Consider the following 16,097-nt stretch of genomic DNA (forward strand, 5'->3'; position numbering starts at 1 on the left):
TAATTTACTGCTTCTTTGGGTGCAACTTAATTTGGTATCGCTTGTTTTTGGTGCACACGTAATGTACGAACAGTTTCGGCAGATCAACGGCACTGAATTCGTAGATGCCCAATCGGTGAGGATTAGGAAACTTAATCGCACCACCACGGCCATGAACGGTACGGTCACTGTAAAGAGGCCTCTGGACAACAGTTTTACGGTAATTTTTATGATTATTTTTCGATTTCTCATCCACTAAATTTATTCTCGCGTAACAGGTTGCCATGCATCTGTTTCACAGCCCCTTGGGCAATAATCAATTCAACTACTACCCTATGAAGATACCAACCATAGGGGTGTGCGATTTCATGCGAAAGGTGTATCCAACGTACTACCCCCATTTTAAAAAAGCCGTGCTCAACTTGCCACCGACATCGGACTGTCCCATACAACCGAGGGTGGTATACATCCGTGATTACGTAGTGTCGGAATCGCTTGTACCGGAACTGCTTCGTTTCGTTCCGAAAGGGCTGTGGCTCGTGAGATTGACGGGAAAACGCAATGGCGAGATCCTTGGCATCACCGAAACCATGTCCAAAGTGTACTCCAATTACGATTGGTAGAGGAAAAATGCGTTTTATGGATTGTTTGAGCTTTTTAGGGTATAGTGTGTTGTGGATTTGACAATCATTGTTTCAAATTGCATTTGAGCACGTCCAGGACTTAAAACTATTAAAAAATATTAAAAAATTAAACTTAAATACAAAGAAAGAGCTTTATGGTCCACATAAAACGTTATAAATAACGGAGCACCGACAGTTTTTACCATTCTTACGCAACATACTGTATAAAAGTTCTACTATAAAATGTGAAATGCTTTCATAATCGAGCAATCTAAAGAAAACTAGGATTTTTTAAATTTTAAGTGTAGAGAAAAAATACAAAAAGATTTCATAAACATTCACCCACATATTTGATAAAAACTCAATCTAAAACTGGATGATTTATTTCGTCATATGCGCTAATTCCCATCACATCAGATTGAAAATAGCCAATCAACTCAGATATTCCGATTAACTTTTGCCAATGCCTCATTAGATGGAAGCAAAAAGATGTATGTCGAGTCAAATACAAGACACTGAAGACGACCTTACAGTTGAGGTCGAAATACGTATCTGTCAAAGGATGCAAATTCTTAGTGGAATTCAAAGGAACAGTACTTACTTAAAAACATGTAGCCTATCGATAACCAGCCTCTTTGGCACTAAAAATCGAATAATTGTGCAAAATTCCACGTTCCAATGTTCTGTTTTTGCCAAGGGGTTGCCCCGCACCAAAGCAGCAGCTAGAGGATTTGTTCTTCATCACCGTTCAATTTTCACTTCGCCAGGCTCACTTGTCGAAACAACCTTCAATTCACACCCACGAAAGATCAGTGGCACTTCAAAGTTTGATTTCACTGCTGCAGAATGCAGGAAAAGCTGTTCAATTAATCTAATCAATCGCTGTTTCAAGTCCGTAAAATGTTTGTTTACAATTGTCATCGCTTGAGGAGGATGCAAGCAAATCTGTGCGTGGATTTTCTGCATACGAAGCATCGCATTTCACAACCACAGAGAAAGATTTCTTCGTTGTACTGTGATGCCCCCTCCTTTATCTCGCTCTTTCTTGTGTTTATCAAAGAGAATGAGCGAGAAGAAACAAAAATCTGTGCACGCTAGCGAACACTTTTTGTGCACATGTATGTCAAAGCGGGAGAGGAAATTATGTTTAACTGTTATGAGCTTCGGGCACAGTCTCCCAATCACTTATTGGTATGACCTAGGGGCAAAACACTGCACAGTGGAAAAAAAAAACAGTGCAAACCGACACTAAATTCTGTATCTCACGAACGCATCCAGTTTTTCTAATAAACAAAACGGTTTTAGGCGTAAAATTGTCTGGAGAACCGAATGAAAGTGATTAAACAGACCGCACGGATCATTATTCCTCCCATTTTGCCCTGATTCCCCAGTTTTTATTGACTTTTATATGAAACTAGTTCTAAAACACTTATAAAACATGAATGCGGTTTGCCTTGAACGACTTTTCAGAAGGATTAATATGCAGAGAATCGATTGGAAGTGATTGTAGTGACCGCATGAATGTATTTATGCTTATTTAACCCTAATTCCCCTCACATATGAGGTTTTGTATGAAATAAGCTCTATAACTCACCAGAAACATATGAGTGGTATGTATTATAATTCGCTAAAGAAACCCTTCTTAGCAAACCACTCATACTTTCATGGTGAGTGTTGGAGCTAATTTCATACAAAACTCAATTAGGGTAAAATGAGCAAAATTACATTCACGCGGTCACTGCAATCATTTTTAATCGCAAAGAAAGCCCTTTCTATTAATAACCGTGGTAGTGCACAAAGAACACTGAGTTGAAGCGTGGCAGGCCAAGTCCCAATGCGGACGTAGAGTCATAACAAAGAAGAAGAAGTAGAAGATACTCCTCCATTTATACATCAATAATGTTTTTCTTATAATTGCCCGAAAACATTAGTCTGTGGAATTCCAACATCTATGAAAGAGTTGTTCAATTTGTCAAAACAAACAACTTTCCCGAAGAAACCTGATCTCCATATAGCGTCACAATAAAAATTCAGACGCTTGAACCACCTTCACTATTACAAAAGATCTATCTCAAAAACACCTAAATACTTCGATTTAGTGAACCCTCCATTATGTAGACCCTCGATCTTATGTACTTCGATTTTGTGTACATTTTACCTCGTTTTTACGGACATTTTTCAAAGGTAAAATTTTTAATATTCATTAAGTTTGAAACTTGCAGTTTGTAGTATGATGACTTATACCACAGGGGTTTCAACTTTCTGACACGCGGAGCACTCCATATCGCTAAGGAAATTTTAGAAGGAATTTTAAAAAGTTTGAAGAAGATTCTTAGTGAATTCCTGAAAGTATTTCTGAAAAAAAAAAAACAGGAATGTTTTAGGAATACGTAGATGGATTTTCTGGAGAAATCCCAGAACGAATATCTGGAGATAATTCGGGAGATATTTCTGAGAAAATACACAGAGGAATACACGGCAGAATTACTAATGAAATCTTTGAGTGAATTTCTGCACGAATCTCTGCAAGAATGTCTTCCAGCCTTTCCATAAAAATCCTTACAAGAACCTCTGTAGAAAAATTTCTGAAGGAGGATCGCCTAAGACTTTCTTTAGAAATCCTTGGAGCAATTTCTCGAGTAGAAATATCTCAAATGAATACCTTTAGAAAAGGGAAGAAATCTTCGGAATTTCTGTAATAATCTCTTGTAGAATTTCCAAAACAATCCTTAGAGAAAATTCTTTAGAAAGCTTCTGAGAAAATTTTGAAGGAGTTTTAAGTTTCTGATTCTCAATGTATCCGTAAATTGTTTTCTAAAGAAATCCATGAAATATTTTTCAGAAACTTTATGGAAGGTTTTCTAGATGAATGATTTGAAAAAAAATCTGGAGGAATCTCCATGAAAAAAAAAAACTGAAGAAATTCGATGATGCATCTATGCAAGATTTCTTGAAAGGAATTCTTGAAGTATTTTCTAAAGGAATCCATGCAATATATTTGGAAGCTATCCGTGCAAGACCGATTTTTAGAGATCACAGTCTTTGACACCTTTTCGTCGATATTCGGCTACCTTTAATTCTAACATTTGAAATACAAGCAATCAAACTACTGTAGGTACGAAACAAGAATGTCAAATGAATGCATTGACCACGATAGCGTCTTCGGAAGACGGTTCGGCTTTTGTTATTCCTGTCTTTTTCCATAATGGGAGCTGTTTTGGCCATATGTGTGTCGTATTCAATTGTTGAGTTGTAAGAGTAAGAATAAACTAATACAGGTTGAACTCGATTATCCGGAATCGGATTCTAAAGCTTCCCAAACATGTATCTTGGTAACAGCATGTTGAACGAAGCTGATTTTTTTTCAATTTGTTAGGCCAACTTTGATCAACATTCAGTCGAAATCTCAGCTTTCTACAGCATTCCGTTTTTCAGATATAAATTTGGGAAGCTTCAGAACCCGGCTCCGGATAATCGAGTCCGACCTGCATTCATAATCGGAATTGGCTGAAATGTATGCGAAAAGCTAGAATTAGATAAATGTCATCGTGTCAGTTGACATTGATTTGACCCTTTGTTATTTTTATTGATCTTTGAACAGATATTGTCAATCCAACAAACCATTTTCTAGTCAAAATTTTTTGAAGAAAAAAATTTCATACGCCATTTTGAAAGTTAGGTGAGAAAAAATGGTTATGTGTTGATGCAAAAGTAAATGATTCACGCAACGCAATCCAATATAAATGGCCAACTATTTCGTGTAGTGGGTTGGAAATGCTCTATTCAAGTCGTGTTTATAATTAAATTTGCATTGTAGTTGATCCTTATGTGAGGTATGCACTTCAAACGGAATCGCTCGAGTAATTTTCGTTCAGTGCATTATTTTTCCGTGACCGGAATGGTCAAGAAATTTAACACAGCAAGCCCCATTCGATTTTACGTTTCGTTTCAGCTACGTACTAGGATCCGGAATAAAGCGACGCTTTATTATTTCTTGAGCGATTCCTTGCCTGAATTTTCCACGCATCGAGATAGGCCAAGCAATTTCTTGTGATCAGCGTACTAGCCATTACATAAGCAATTGACTGGCCCAAATGTCGAAAAATTCCACGGGGCACCCTCTAGAATCGTGCCTTTGGAGGAGAAGAGCATCCTGTGAAAATTTCAGCTCAATTGGTTTAAAACTGAGCTGGCGCAAATGAGTTGGGATCTTCAGTCCAAATCAGTGAAGAGAATTGTCAGACAAAAGAGGCACAAAACAAGCAACAAAGAAGGTGCGACGATTACTCTTTATCCCACGTATGTGGCAGCCCTAATCCTACCTAATGCATCTGACAGGAGCCAACATCTATCGTGTATCCACAATGGAATCCTTTGTGGATACACAAATGTTTACATACAACATGTTGGATTCTTAAAGATGGCGTCCTAGCACCCTGGTGCTTTATCCCTACTGGTAACAGATAATGACATGATCTCGAAATTTTTTGTTGCAGACAAAACGGAAGCTGAATTTGTTGCGTACTTTTCAACTCGTAAATAATCAATTATTGCTAACCCAAAGTCGAAACTGTTTGATGATAGAGCTTCACCAGAGTTGCAGTGTTTACCGACTCGAAGTTATCGTTCGAAAATCACAATGCAAGGCTTAAAAATCTCTAAACTCGTGGTGTACGATGTTAATCCCATTATTTTCAAGTTGGGACAAACTTATGTCGCATGGGTTTGTTTGTCGCAACAAATACAGGTTGCGACATTGTCATTATTGTTGCGCGATGGTTGAATTTTGATTCACTGGTCCAAATATATGAGAAATTGGGTGACCTCCAGTCTCTCATTTAGCACGCTGGTCTAAAGAGTTTTATATGGCTCATAATTGAAAAAATAGTAGTTGATACCCTAAGGAACAACTTTGTAGAAGGCCATATAATGATAAAACTTAAGTTAGTTGCGGTTTCACTCTCGGTTGTTACATGCAGCACGTTTTACTGTTCGAAACTTGCGCGCTACACCATAGGCGGGTATGTTGTCCTTCATTTCAATTGCTCACGCACGTGGGCGGGTATCGAGACATTGAAGAATTACATAGCTGCCTATGATGTAACGCACAAGTTTCGAACGGCAAACAAGTGCTGCATGTAACAACCGAGAATAAACAGGGGCAGTTGTGCTTATCCTGCTTTCGTTAGCTGAAACCGTGTTATCATTATATGGTCTTCTACAAAGTTGTTCCTTAGGGAATCAACAATTATTATTTTTTCCAAACTCTTCAAACCAGCGTGCTGAATGTGAGACTGGAGGTCATTCAATTTCCAATATATTTGGACTGAAGATCCCATACAAACTTTCAACTCATTTGCGCCAGCTCAGGTTTAAAACGATTGAGCTGAAATTTTCACAGATTGATCTTCTCATCCAAAGGCACGATTCTAGAGGGTGCCCCGTGGATTTTGGCAACTTTTGTTCCTCGCCATACAAATGTGGGCCGGTCTAATAAGCATGATATTTTTCCGTCATTCAAACAAATAAACAAAACAAAATGTATCTTCACATTTTGGTAAATAAATTTCGGTGTTGCATTACCACCATTGAAGGCTTTTGTTATAGAATTATAAATTTGTCGGCATCTATCTTGTTTATATTTTTAGGCATAATTTGAGATTAGGCTAGAGTTTATGTAGTCTGCTTGAAGTGGAGGACATTCGAATACATTTCCCTTGTAGTTCCGGCTTTAAACCACCACACGGAGAGACGAAAATACCCAAAAGTGAGTTCTTTCCACCCAACTTCGGGGTTGCGTGTCAATTTCAAGTTTTTTTCACCCAACTGAAATTTTGACTAGGTTGTATTCACTCAAATTTGAGTACCGTGCTAGAAACTCAATGTTGGGTTGACGCACTCAACTGCAAAAGTTGGGTTGTTTCCCCGAGCAAAGTCTGATAGCAAATTGAAAACTAATTTTGATGTTGTGATATTGCAAATTTTGATAACTCAGGTTGTTGTCGTTTTGGTCGTTTTAACGGTTAAAACATCAAAAATGAGAGCAGAAAAATGTTCCTGTGACAGCAAATTGAAAACCATTCCTGCTATCGATGATAGCAAATTGATAACCGTTTTTGTTATCAGCGCAAGAAAAATGAAAAATCATTAAATGTAGAGTTTTTCGGTTGATATCAAATCCTAAATGCAAAAATACAATTGCACTAATGATGTATCCCTCGAATTACTTCACATAGATAACTAAAAGATTTAAAAACTATTGTAACACTAAATATTTACATTAATTCAAAATGACAGCAAACCGAAAGCAAAATTTGAAATCAAATTCAGCAAATATAAAATGATATCAAAATGTGATATCAATTTGTTGCTGAATACAAATCATGTTTTCGATTTGCTGTAATTTAATTGTTGAGCTTTGCTCGGGTCTCTCTTCACTCTCTGACAACAATAGAAAGAGCGTATGAAAAGGTAGATGAAAAAGAACTCAAAATTGAGTTTAAAAGTACCTAATTTTGAGTTTTTCAGTTTTTCCGTGTAGGTGAGAACCGAAAGAGTCCGGAACAACGACGCAATTAGCATGAATCTTTATCGTGATCCTGACGGCGACGACGCCAGCCAGACAGCGAACTACGGACCCTGCACGAATGATCATGTACTGCCTAGTAGCTATGTGAGCCCCCTAGTGAAGGTTGAAGCGCGATCCGATGGCGCTGTCTATGGATGCTGTGAGCCACGAGCTCGCGCGACTATTGACATATGCGCGCGTCCGAAGGTTTCGAGCTGGCGCCATCCTCAGGTATTTCACACCACTACCGGAGTACCGGCTGCTGGCTGCCCGATGGTGCTGAGTTGAGTAATACTGATAGGATTTGGCGATGCAGCCAGCGCGGCCCGGTAACATTGACCATCGTAGAGTATCAAGAACGGAAAGTCACTGCCGAGCGCCGAAGCGAAACGAAAGTGAAATTTTATGGACCTCCCTCGTGTGTGATATGCAGGGGACGGACCGATCAACGACGACTGCGACGACGACGACGACACGGTAAGACGATTAACGTGCCTGCCTGGACGACGCGGCCTTGAAGGACGTTCGAAAAGTTGACTGGACCAACCGGAGGCCGAATAAAGGCAAATCGATGAGGTTGTCGTTGTTGTTATTCAGGCATGCAGGCAGATCTGTGACATGAAAGGCGAAAGGAAGATGGGGTAATTCATGGCTACGAGCGGAGTTTAACTCAAGGTCATTGGCAGCGTACTTTAATGTTTTCTCCGCGACGTTTCGGTATTCGATTTATGTACTTACATACATACAAAGGGAATTATGATCTTTTTACTTTTTTTCATGTATAATGTATTTCAAATAGTTGTAAAAGTCTTCATTTGAGAATACTTTTTAGGAATTGCAGTTTTGATGCAAAAACATAAGGTCGATGAACTTTTCCCAGACAATCAGGAGTCGCATAAGAAATCACGCTGTACATCGTATAAAGTACTATTGTAAGTCACTATCGCATATATGTACGGCTGACTGACAATTTTCATTGCATATGATGTTATTTTTTGAACTTATTACGGTGTATTAGGTGAAGTCATATAAGAATACAAATAAACTTTTATAAGGGATGAGTACATCGTAGTAGATGATATTCTGATGTTTTATTGCGATGAACTTTACTTATTCGCAAAAGCGTGCAAGCGAACTCGCAAAGTGTCAAATGAATTCGCATAATTGCGTACTGCGATGCTTATACGACTTCGCTTGGTACTTTTCTTATTGTATCAGTTTACCTCGCATTTGGGTATGGATGAAATCTCATAAAAGTACAAATTAACTCGTTAAAATGGGCATACAAACTCGCATAAACTAGAAGTGTTTATGTTGACATAATGCGATTTGATATGTGATAACAGTTAAAGAGATTCGGTTAGACTGTGGATGCAGTGCCCAAGCCATAATTATGGTTACAAAGTCATCATTATTTGTTTTGTTGGCCTGATAATCAAAAATGGGAGACGCTAGACAGAGAGGGGCAGTGAAAACTGTGCGGGAAATGGTGTTTCGCCTGCCAAACACGTACAGCGCAAGTGAACCAAGTGCATTCCAACAAACACTGAGGTGAGTTAGAATATCATGATAAATAATCAGCTTGTTTCATTTAGCGTTTGGTGTTGTGTGTGAAGTGTGGCTCGACCATCCAGAGGTCATTAGTTCGGTATCGAGATGACAAGAATTGTGTGTGTTTTTTAAATATTATTTTTTTTTATCTGTATTAACGAGATTTTTAGCCCTAGGCTAGTTCATCTCGGGACCCACGCTTTACTTCCCTTCCGAAGGAAGAACTCACATTTTGTGAGTTTGTCGGGAGTGGGATTCGATCCCAGGTCCTCGGCGTGATAGTCAAGTGTTCTAACCATTACACCAGGTCCGCTCGTTTGAATATTATTGTCGTTGCGATTGAAACCCGAAGTTTCCCCACACCCGACAATCGAATTTCCTCAAAATCCATACGTGAAACCTAACGTCGGACGTAGTGCGCTGGACAGCGGACCTAGCCCTCTATCCAGCGCACTGTGCCCGACGTACACACACGGTTTAGGAGAAACACCGATTTTCGTGTGTCAAAAATTCCGATTTTCAACTGCACGAACAATATTAAGTCTATCTTATGCGACTGAATTACATCGTTATAGTGCACACGATGCTTCGCATAAGATATCGCTTCAAGTCATTTTTTTTTTTTTTTTACTTATTCGTTTATTTGGAAGGCTCGGGCGCCACATGAGCATAACTGAGCCGAAGTCTTTTGTTTTTTGTTTTTTTACAATGATTTTACATTTTACAATTTATTACTGCCTTAAGCTATGTTAGTTTGGGAAGCCGAAGTACTCGCGGCTGTTTCGAGGTTAAGGATTGGGGAAAAAAAATTGGGAAGGAGGGATTTATGGGTTTAAAACTAAATTATTTGCTAACTTATGCTAAAACATTGATGGGACAAATTGTTCATATCTGTAACGGAACCAAAAAGAAAGGACTTTATCGGTAGAAAACGACAAGAAGAGGACAAACGGAAGGGGGGTGACGACAGACAAGGGCGAACAACAAAACCAAAAGGCGGACAACGAAAACAAGGAACGTACTACATCAAACTCTGACATCAACACGTTTCAAAAACTGGTAAATCAGGTTCATGTATTCCAAATCAAGTCCTGCCAACACTTCTCTAACGGGTTTCTGTTGTTTTCCTCGGACCCGGAGAATTTCATGCAGCTCAGATCTGACCTCACGATACTCATTGCATCCCCACACGACATGTTCGATATCCTGGTAAGCTACGCTACAGACACAGAGATTGCTTTCTGAGAGCCCAATACGGAAGGTATGTGCATTCAACAAATAGTGGTTGGACATCAGCCGACACATTACACGAATGAAATCGCGGCCTAAATCCAACCCTTTGAACCATGGCTTCTTCGACACCTGTGGAATGATGGAGTGCAACCATCTACCCATCTCTCCATCTCTCCATTTGTGTTGCCAGCTGATCAAGGTCTCCTGACGGGCCAATGCAAAAAATTCGTCGAAGGCGATTTGACGCTCGTAAATATCGCCTCCGCTAGCGCCCACCTTAGCCAGAGAGTCCGCTTTCTCATTGCCCGGAATTGAGCATGTGAAGGGACCCAAGCTATGGTGATGATGTATGAGCGTTTGGACAAAGCACTCAAGACTTGGCGTATTCCATTCAGGAAGTACGCTGAGTGCTTCATCGGTTTCATTGACCGAACAGCCTCCAGAGAGCTTAGACTGTCGGTAAAAATGAAGTAGTGCTCAGGTGGAAGAGTGCGAATGTACTCTAAGGTGTAGTATATAGCCGCTAGCTCAGCAATGTATACCGAACATGGCTTTTGAAGCATGTAGGTGGCGCTATGAAATTCGTTGTAGACACCGAAACCACTCGAATCATCGGTTTTCGAACCGTCTGTGAAGAACTGTCTGTCCCCGCTAACATGCCCGAACTTACTTGCAAAGATCTGTGGAATACCTACGGAACGAAAAGATTCCGGAATACCGGTGATCTCATCCTTCATAGAGAGATCAAAATCCACTGAGGAGCTGTCGAAGTTTGAGAAGTTGTCACGATTGGTGTTAACCGGAGATGGGCTAACCTCCAGCGTCATGTACCAGTAGTACACACTCATAAAACGAGTTTGAGGGTTCTGTTCGAGCAGCTTTTCGAAATTTTCTATGACCAATGGATTCACAACCTCGCATCGGATGAGGAACCGGAACGATAACTCCGCAAAGCGGTCTGTCAGAGGCTGTACACCAGCGAGTACCTCTAAACTCATAGTGTGAGTTGAGTTCATGCAACCTAACGCGATCCGAAGACAACGGTACTGAACCCGTTGAAGCTTCAGCAAGTGTGTTTTCGCCGCGGATTGAAAACAGAAGCTACCGTATTCTAAAACCGACAGAATGGTTGTTTGGTACAGCCTGATCAGATCTTCCGGATGTGCTCCCCACCATGTTCCGGTAATAGTTCGCATAAAGTTGATTCGCTTTTGGCATTTCTGTATCAGATACACAATGTGCTTCCCCCAGGTGCATTTGGAGTCGAACCAGACGCCGAGATATTGAGAAGACATGCTATGAGTGATTGTCTTACCCATCAGATGGAGCGGAAACTTTGCCGGTTTGTGTTTTTTAGAAAAGACAACCATCTCAGTTTTCTCCGGAGAGAATTCGATACCCAGCTTGAGAGCCCAAGTAGACAAATTGTCCAAAGTATCCTGTAGTGGTCCTTGCAGATCGACTGCTATTGATCCCGTTATAGAAACAACACAGTCATCCGCAAGCTGTCTTAACGTGCAATTTTCCATGAGACAATCATCTATGTCTCTAACATAAAAATTGTAAAGAAGGGGGCTTAGACATGAACCCTGGGGGAGACCCATGTAGCTAATTCGTGAAACTGTCAAGTCGCCATGAGTAAAACTCATCTGCTTCTCAAACAGCAAATTATACAAAAAGTTGTTCAAAATTGGTGAAAGGCCACTTTCGTGTAGTTTGTCGGAGAGAACATCGACACAAACTGAATCAAAAGCTCCCTTAATATCCAAAAACACTGAGCCCATTTGCTGCTTTTGAGCAAAGGCAAGCTGAATTTCTGAAGTAAGCAACGCAAGACAGTCGTTCGTTCCTTTGCCTCTGCGGAAACCAAATTGTGTATCAGACAACATGCCATTCGATTCAGCCCATTTGTCCAGACGAAAGAGAATCATCTTCTCTAACAACTTCCGCAGACAAGACAACATCGCGATTGGACGGTACGAATTATGATCCGACGCGGGTTTCCCGGGTTTTTGAATAGCTATCACTCTCACTTGCCTCCAATCATCCGGAATGATGTTGTTATCCAGGAACTGATTGAACAAGTTCAACAAGCGCCTCTTAGCGACGTCGGGGAGGTTTTTAAGCAAGTTGAACTTAATTCGATCCATTCCTGGAGCGGAATTGTTACATGAAAGAAGAGCAAGTGAGAATTCAACCATCGAAAACGGCCTATCCATGTCGTCCCTATCCTCGGAAACATCACGAATTATTCGCTCCACGGGTACGGAATCTGGACAAACTTTTTTTGCGAACTTGAGAATCCACCGAGGAGAGCTTTCTCGATCCTCGTTTACCGACGACGCGTTACGCATTCTTCTCCCGACGTTCCAAAGAGTTCTCATTGATGTCTCGCGCGATAAACCCTCGACGAACCGACGCCAGTAACCGCTTTTCTTCGCCTTGATCAAGTTCTTGAACTTGCTTTCAAGGGAAACGTACCGCTTAAAGTTTTCAACCGAACCGCGTTTCCGAAACTCTTTGAACGCAGCGGATTTCTCGCGATAGATTTCTGTACACTCGCTATCCCACCACGGATTGGGGGGTTTCCTGCGAGCCGAAGGACCTGGAACTGGCCGACGTTGTGCCTGCAGCGCGCTACTGATGATCAGTTCTGATAGAAACTGATACTCTTCCCGCGGTGGAAGAATTTCTACCGATTGCTCACCGTCGATAATTGCTTCCGCGTACTTTCCCCAGTCAATGTGTTTCGTGAGGTCGTAGGAAATGTCAATAGATGGAGGTTGACGTGAACCATTGGAAATAGAAACGACGATCGGAAGGTGATCACTACCATGGGGATCCTGGATAACCTTCCATGTACACTCCAGCGATAGTGAGCTCGAACAGATTGAGAGGTCTAATCGGCTGTCTCTAGGACTGCCATCTTTAGCTGGAGGTGCCACTCGCGTAACTTCTCCGGTGTTCAAAATTGTCATGTTGAAGTCGTCGCAGAGGTCATATATCAAAGTTGAACGGCTGTCATCGTACAGTTCCCCCCAGCCTGTACCATGGGAGTTGAAATCTCCCATGAGCAGCCGTGGCTCAGGCATAACCGAGCAGATGTGGACGAGATCCCTGCGAGATATCGCAGTTCTCGGTGGAAGATATATGGAGGCAACACTGAGGGTTTTACCTCGGATTGTCACCTCACATGCGACGGCTTCGATCCCTGTCATCGGTTGAAAATCGACTCTGTAAAATGAGTGCTGCTTTTTGATCCCTAAAAGCACCCCTCCGTACGAGTCGGACCGATCAAGACGGATAATGTTGAAATCGGAAAAAGGTAAGATTACATCGGGTGTCAGCCATGTTTCGGATAGCGCAAAAACATCGCATTGTAAATTGTTAATTAAAAATTTGAAAGAGTCTAATTTTGGTACGATACTACGACAGTTCCAGTGTAGCACAGAAATCATATCTTCGACCTCGGTGGTTAAATTAGCCATCGAAAGATACGAATGTCGCAAGGAGGGGCATTTTAGAAGCCAACTGCTTCAAAAGAGGAGACACACAAGGAAGAAGTGCTTTGACAATGCTCTTCACTGAGTCAGAAGCATTAAAGAAGTTAAGGACGATGTCTACGATGCCAGAAAGCGTAAACATCGGAGCACCAAGAGGTTGTTCCTGGTTCTCCGAATGCTGTCCCTCTGGCTGAGAAGTCGAAAAAATTGGGACATCTGGGATTTTTGATGTTCCCGGGTGCGAAGGAAAATCTCGTTCATCTTGGATTTTGAATCCAGGAGGTGAACGTTTGTTACCTTTTTTAACACTCTTAGAATTTGTCACGGTGGGTTGGGGGTCACTGCTAGGCAGATTCCGAGGTTTTTTGGTGGGTCTCTGGAGCCTCACCCGTTTCCTCGTTTCACCCTTAAAAACAAAGGGAACCCCGTCCCCGACCTCAGAGTCAGAGCCCTGATCATCGAGAGACAAAGACGAGTAGATGTTGCGTGATTCAACGACCGGAGCAGCTTTTCTCAGCATTTCGGCGTAGCTTCGCCTTGAACGCTGCTGCAACGATCGTTTTTGATGTTGTTTTCGCTGTATGTACTTCGGGCAAACATTGAGATCGTGTGGACGGTCGCTACCACAATAAACACACTTGGGCGGCGTTTTACACGCACCGTCCACATGTCTCTCCCCGCATGTTGCACAGCGAGGTTTATTGCTGCAGTACTGGGCGGTGTGGCCCAGCTGCTTGCAATTGATGCAATTCATTACCTTCGGTACATACAGCCTCACAGGTAGCCGAAGTTTGCCAATCACCAGCAGATCTGGTAATGCAGATCCGGAGAAGGTCACAGAAAATTCTTCAGATGGTGTGTAAACCTTCTTCTCGCCCTCCTGGGATACCGAATGCAGTTGCCGGCAATCCAGTATCTGGACAGGAGGTAGAGAAGGGTTATGGAAACGACCACAGCCTTGCATGATCGTTTCGCAGGTCAAAGATGCGTCGGCGACCTTCCCCGAAATCTCTATCGACGCGCTCGGTAGGTAAACGAAGTACTCAAGTGTAAACAACTCGCAGGCCACAATCTCATTAGCGTGTTTTCGGTCGCCTACTGTCACCCGAAGCTTAGCTGTACCGACCATGTCAATGGAGACAACGGAAGAATACCGCTTAGTCAGATCCTTGCTGATTTGAACGGTGTTCAAACGTTTGCCTTTGGGTCGGAAGAAAACAACATATGGCCCGCCAAAGTCGGGAGGGTAGGCCTTGAGGCGGGGGGACGTCGAAACAGATTTACTGTTGGTGTCCATTGGAGAAGCACCAGGGTGAAGGGGGGCAAAGGGGTTAGCATTTAAATCGCCTTGTTGGCTCGAACAATCCGATGCCAATAACAAAGCTTCGTTGATGCGGTACGACGTACCCCCGCCATCGTCATCATCGCCCATTGTGGCAGCTAACTACCACCACGGGGCACTCAAAAATCTTAAACTAACACTTATCACGGGGACGAAATAATAAAAAAAAAAAACAAGAGACAAAATTATCTGTACAGGGAAAGTGAGGAAAAAAAAGAGAAAAAAAACTGCTTATATACCAAATTAAATCTAATCAAAGAGTCAGTGGAGAGGGGGGAACAACGAGGGGTAACTTTGAATACTTAGCTTTGTGCTCTGTTTTGCCACAGGCTCGACGACGACAGGTCCAAGCGATGGGATCGCCCGCACTGGGAGGAGGCGAGCGGTGTATATCGGTTGAACGCTCTCTGCTCTTCTCTCGGTGGGCTGCTGCTGTCGACGACGATGAGCTTGGGTACTCACTGGAAGAAGCCGATCACGGCCGCGCGAGCGGCGCGGTATGCGGGGGGTGCTGCACTGCTGTGCTCGATAATCGGTCAATGCGCCACGTGATATAATGAAAACGTGAACTTTACTCAAACTAAACGAACTTTTGCGGCAAAAATTGTGGCCTCGCCAACCGCACGCGTCCCACTAGGGATAATTACTTAATAAACTTAATCACTCGGAAACACTAGCACGAAAATAGCCACCGAACTGGAGACAAACCGGACGAACGAAAAGTTGCGACTGTCTCGAACGAACGCTCGCCAAAGAGTCGCTTCAAGTCATATAGCGTTATTATTGTTCCGTCAATGCACGTATAGCGCCTCTACTTTTACTACATCTTATGCGATGTAACTTTAACGCATAAAAGTACGTATAACATGAACATAAACTTCATTATACGTGCAAATTGGTTGTCTGGATTGTTCCTTGATCGAAATTGTGTCAAGTAAAATGGGGTCTGCTCGTCCACTTGGGCAAACTCGGTGTGAGCCTGTGTGTCCACCTACCCTTGCTGGAGGGATCCCAATCTCTCTGCCATTTCAACATAGACGATGTTCTGGCAATCCGTATCGCGTCTCTTATACCGCGTCGGTCGAAGCACTCTTCGTCCTCTGCCACTACTAGTGCTATGGGCATCATGCCTGCTCACACCCATACCACATCCTTTGAGACCGTGCGACATCTGTACGAAAAGATAAAAGGGAATCTTCCAACAAACACTAAGGCCTATTTTTGGACCGACTCAATCATAGTCAACTGTTGGCTATATCTCCCAGCCCGATCGTTGCAAATCGTGTATCGGAGATACA

At 42.2% G+C, this 16,097-nt stretch overlaps 2 protein-coding genes across 3 annotated transcripts in view; one reads left to right on the forward strand and one right to left on the reverse strand.

Moving 5' to 3' along the window:
* Positions 1-16,097, reverse strand: part of LOC109421733 (inverted formin-2) — a 303,562-nt gene that overhangs the window by 150,605 nt on the left and 136,860 nt on the right. The gene's annotated exons all lie outside the window — the stretch shown is intronic.
* On the forward strand, positions 5-10,146 carry LOC134290123 (uncharacterized; the record flags this gene model as incomplete). Its single annotated transcript, XM_062857160.1, has 2 exons — positions 5-199; positions 258-10,146. Coding segments are annotated over 2 exons (540 nt in total), but the record flags the coding sequence as incomplete, so codon positions are not given.

This window comes from Aedes albopictus, chromosome 3, assembly GCF_035046485.1.
Source record: "Aedes albopictus strain Foshan chromosome 3, AalbF5, whole genome shotgun sequence".
Taxonomy (NCBI): domain Eukaryota; kingdom Metazoa; phylum Arthropoda; class Insecta; order Diptera; family Culicidae; genus Aedes; species Aedes albopictus.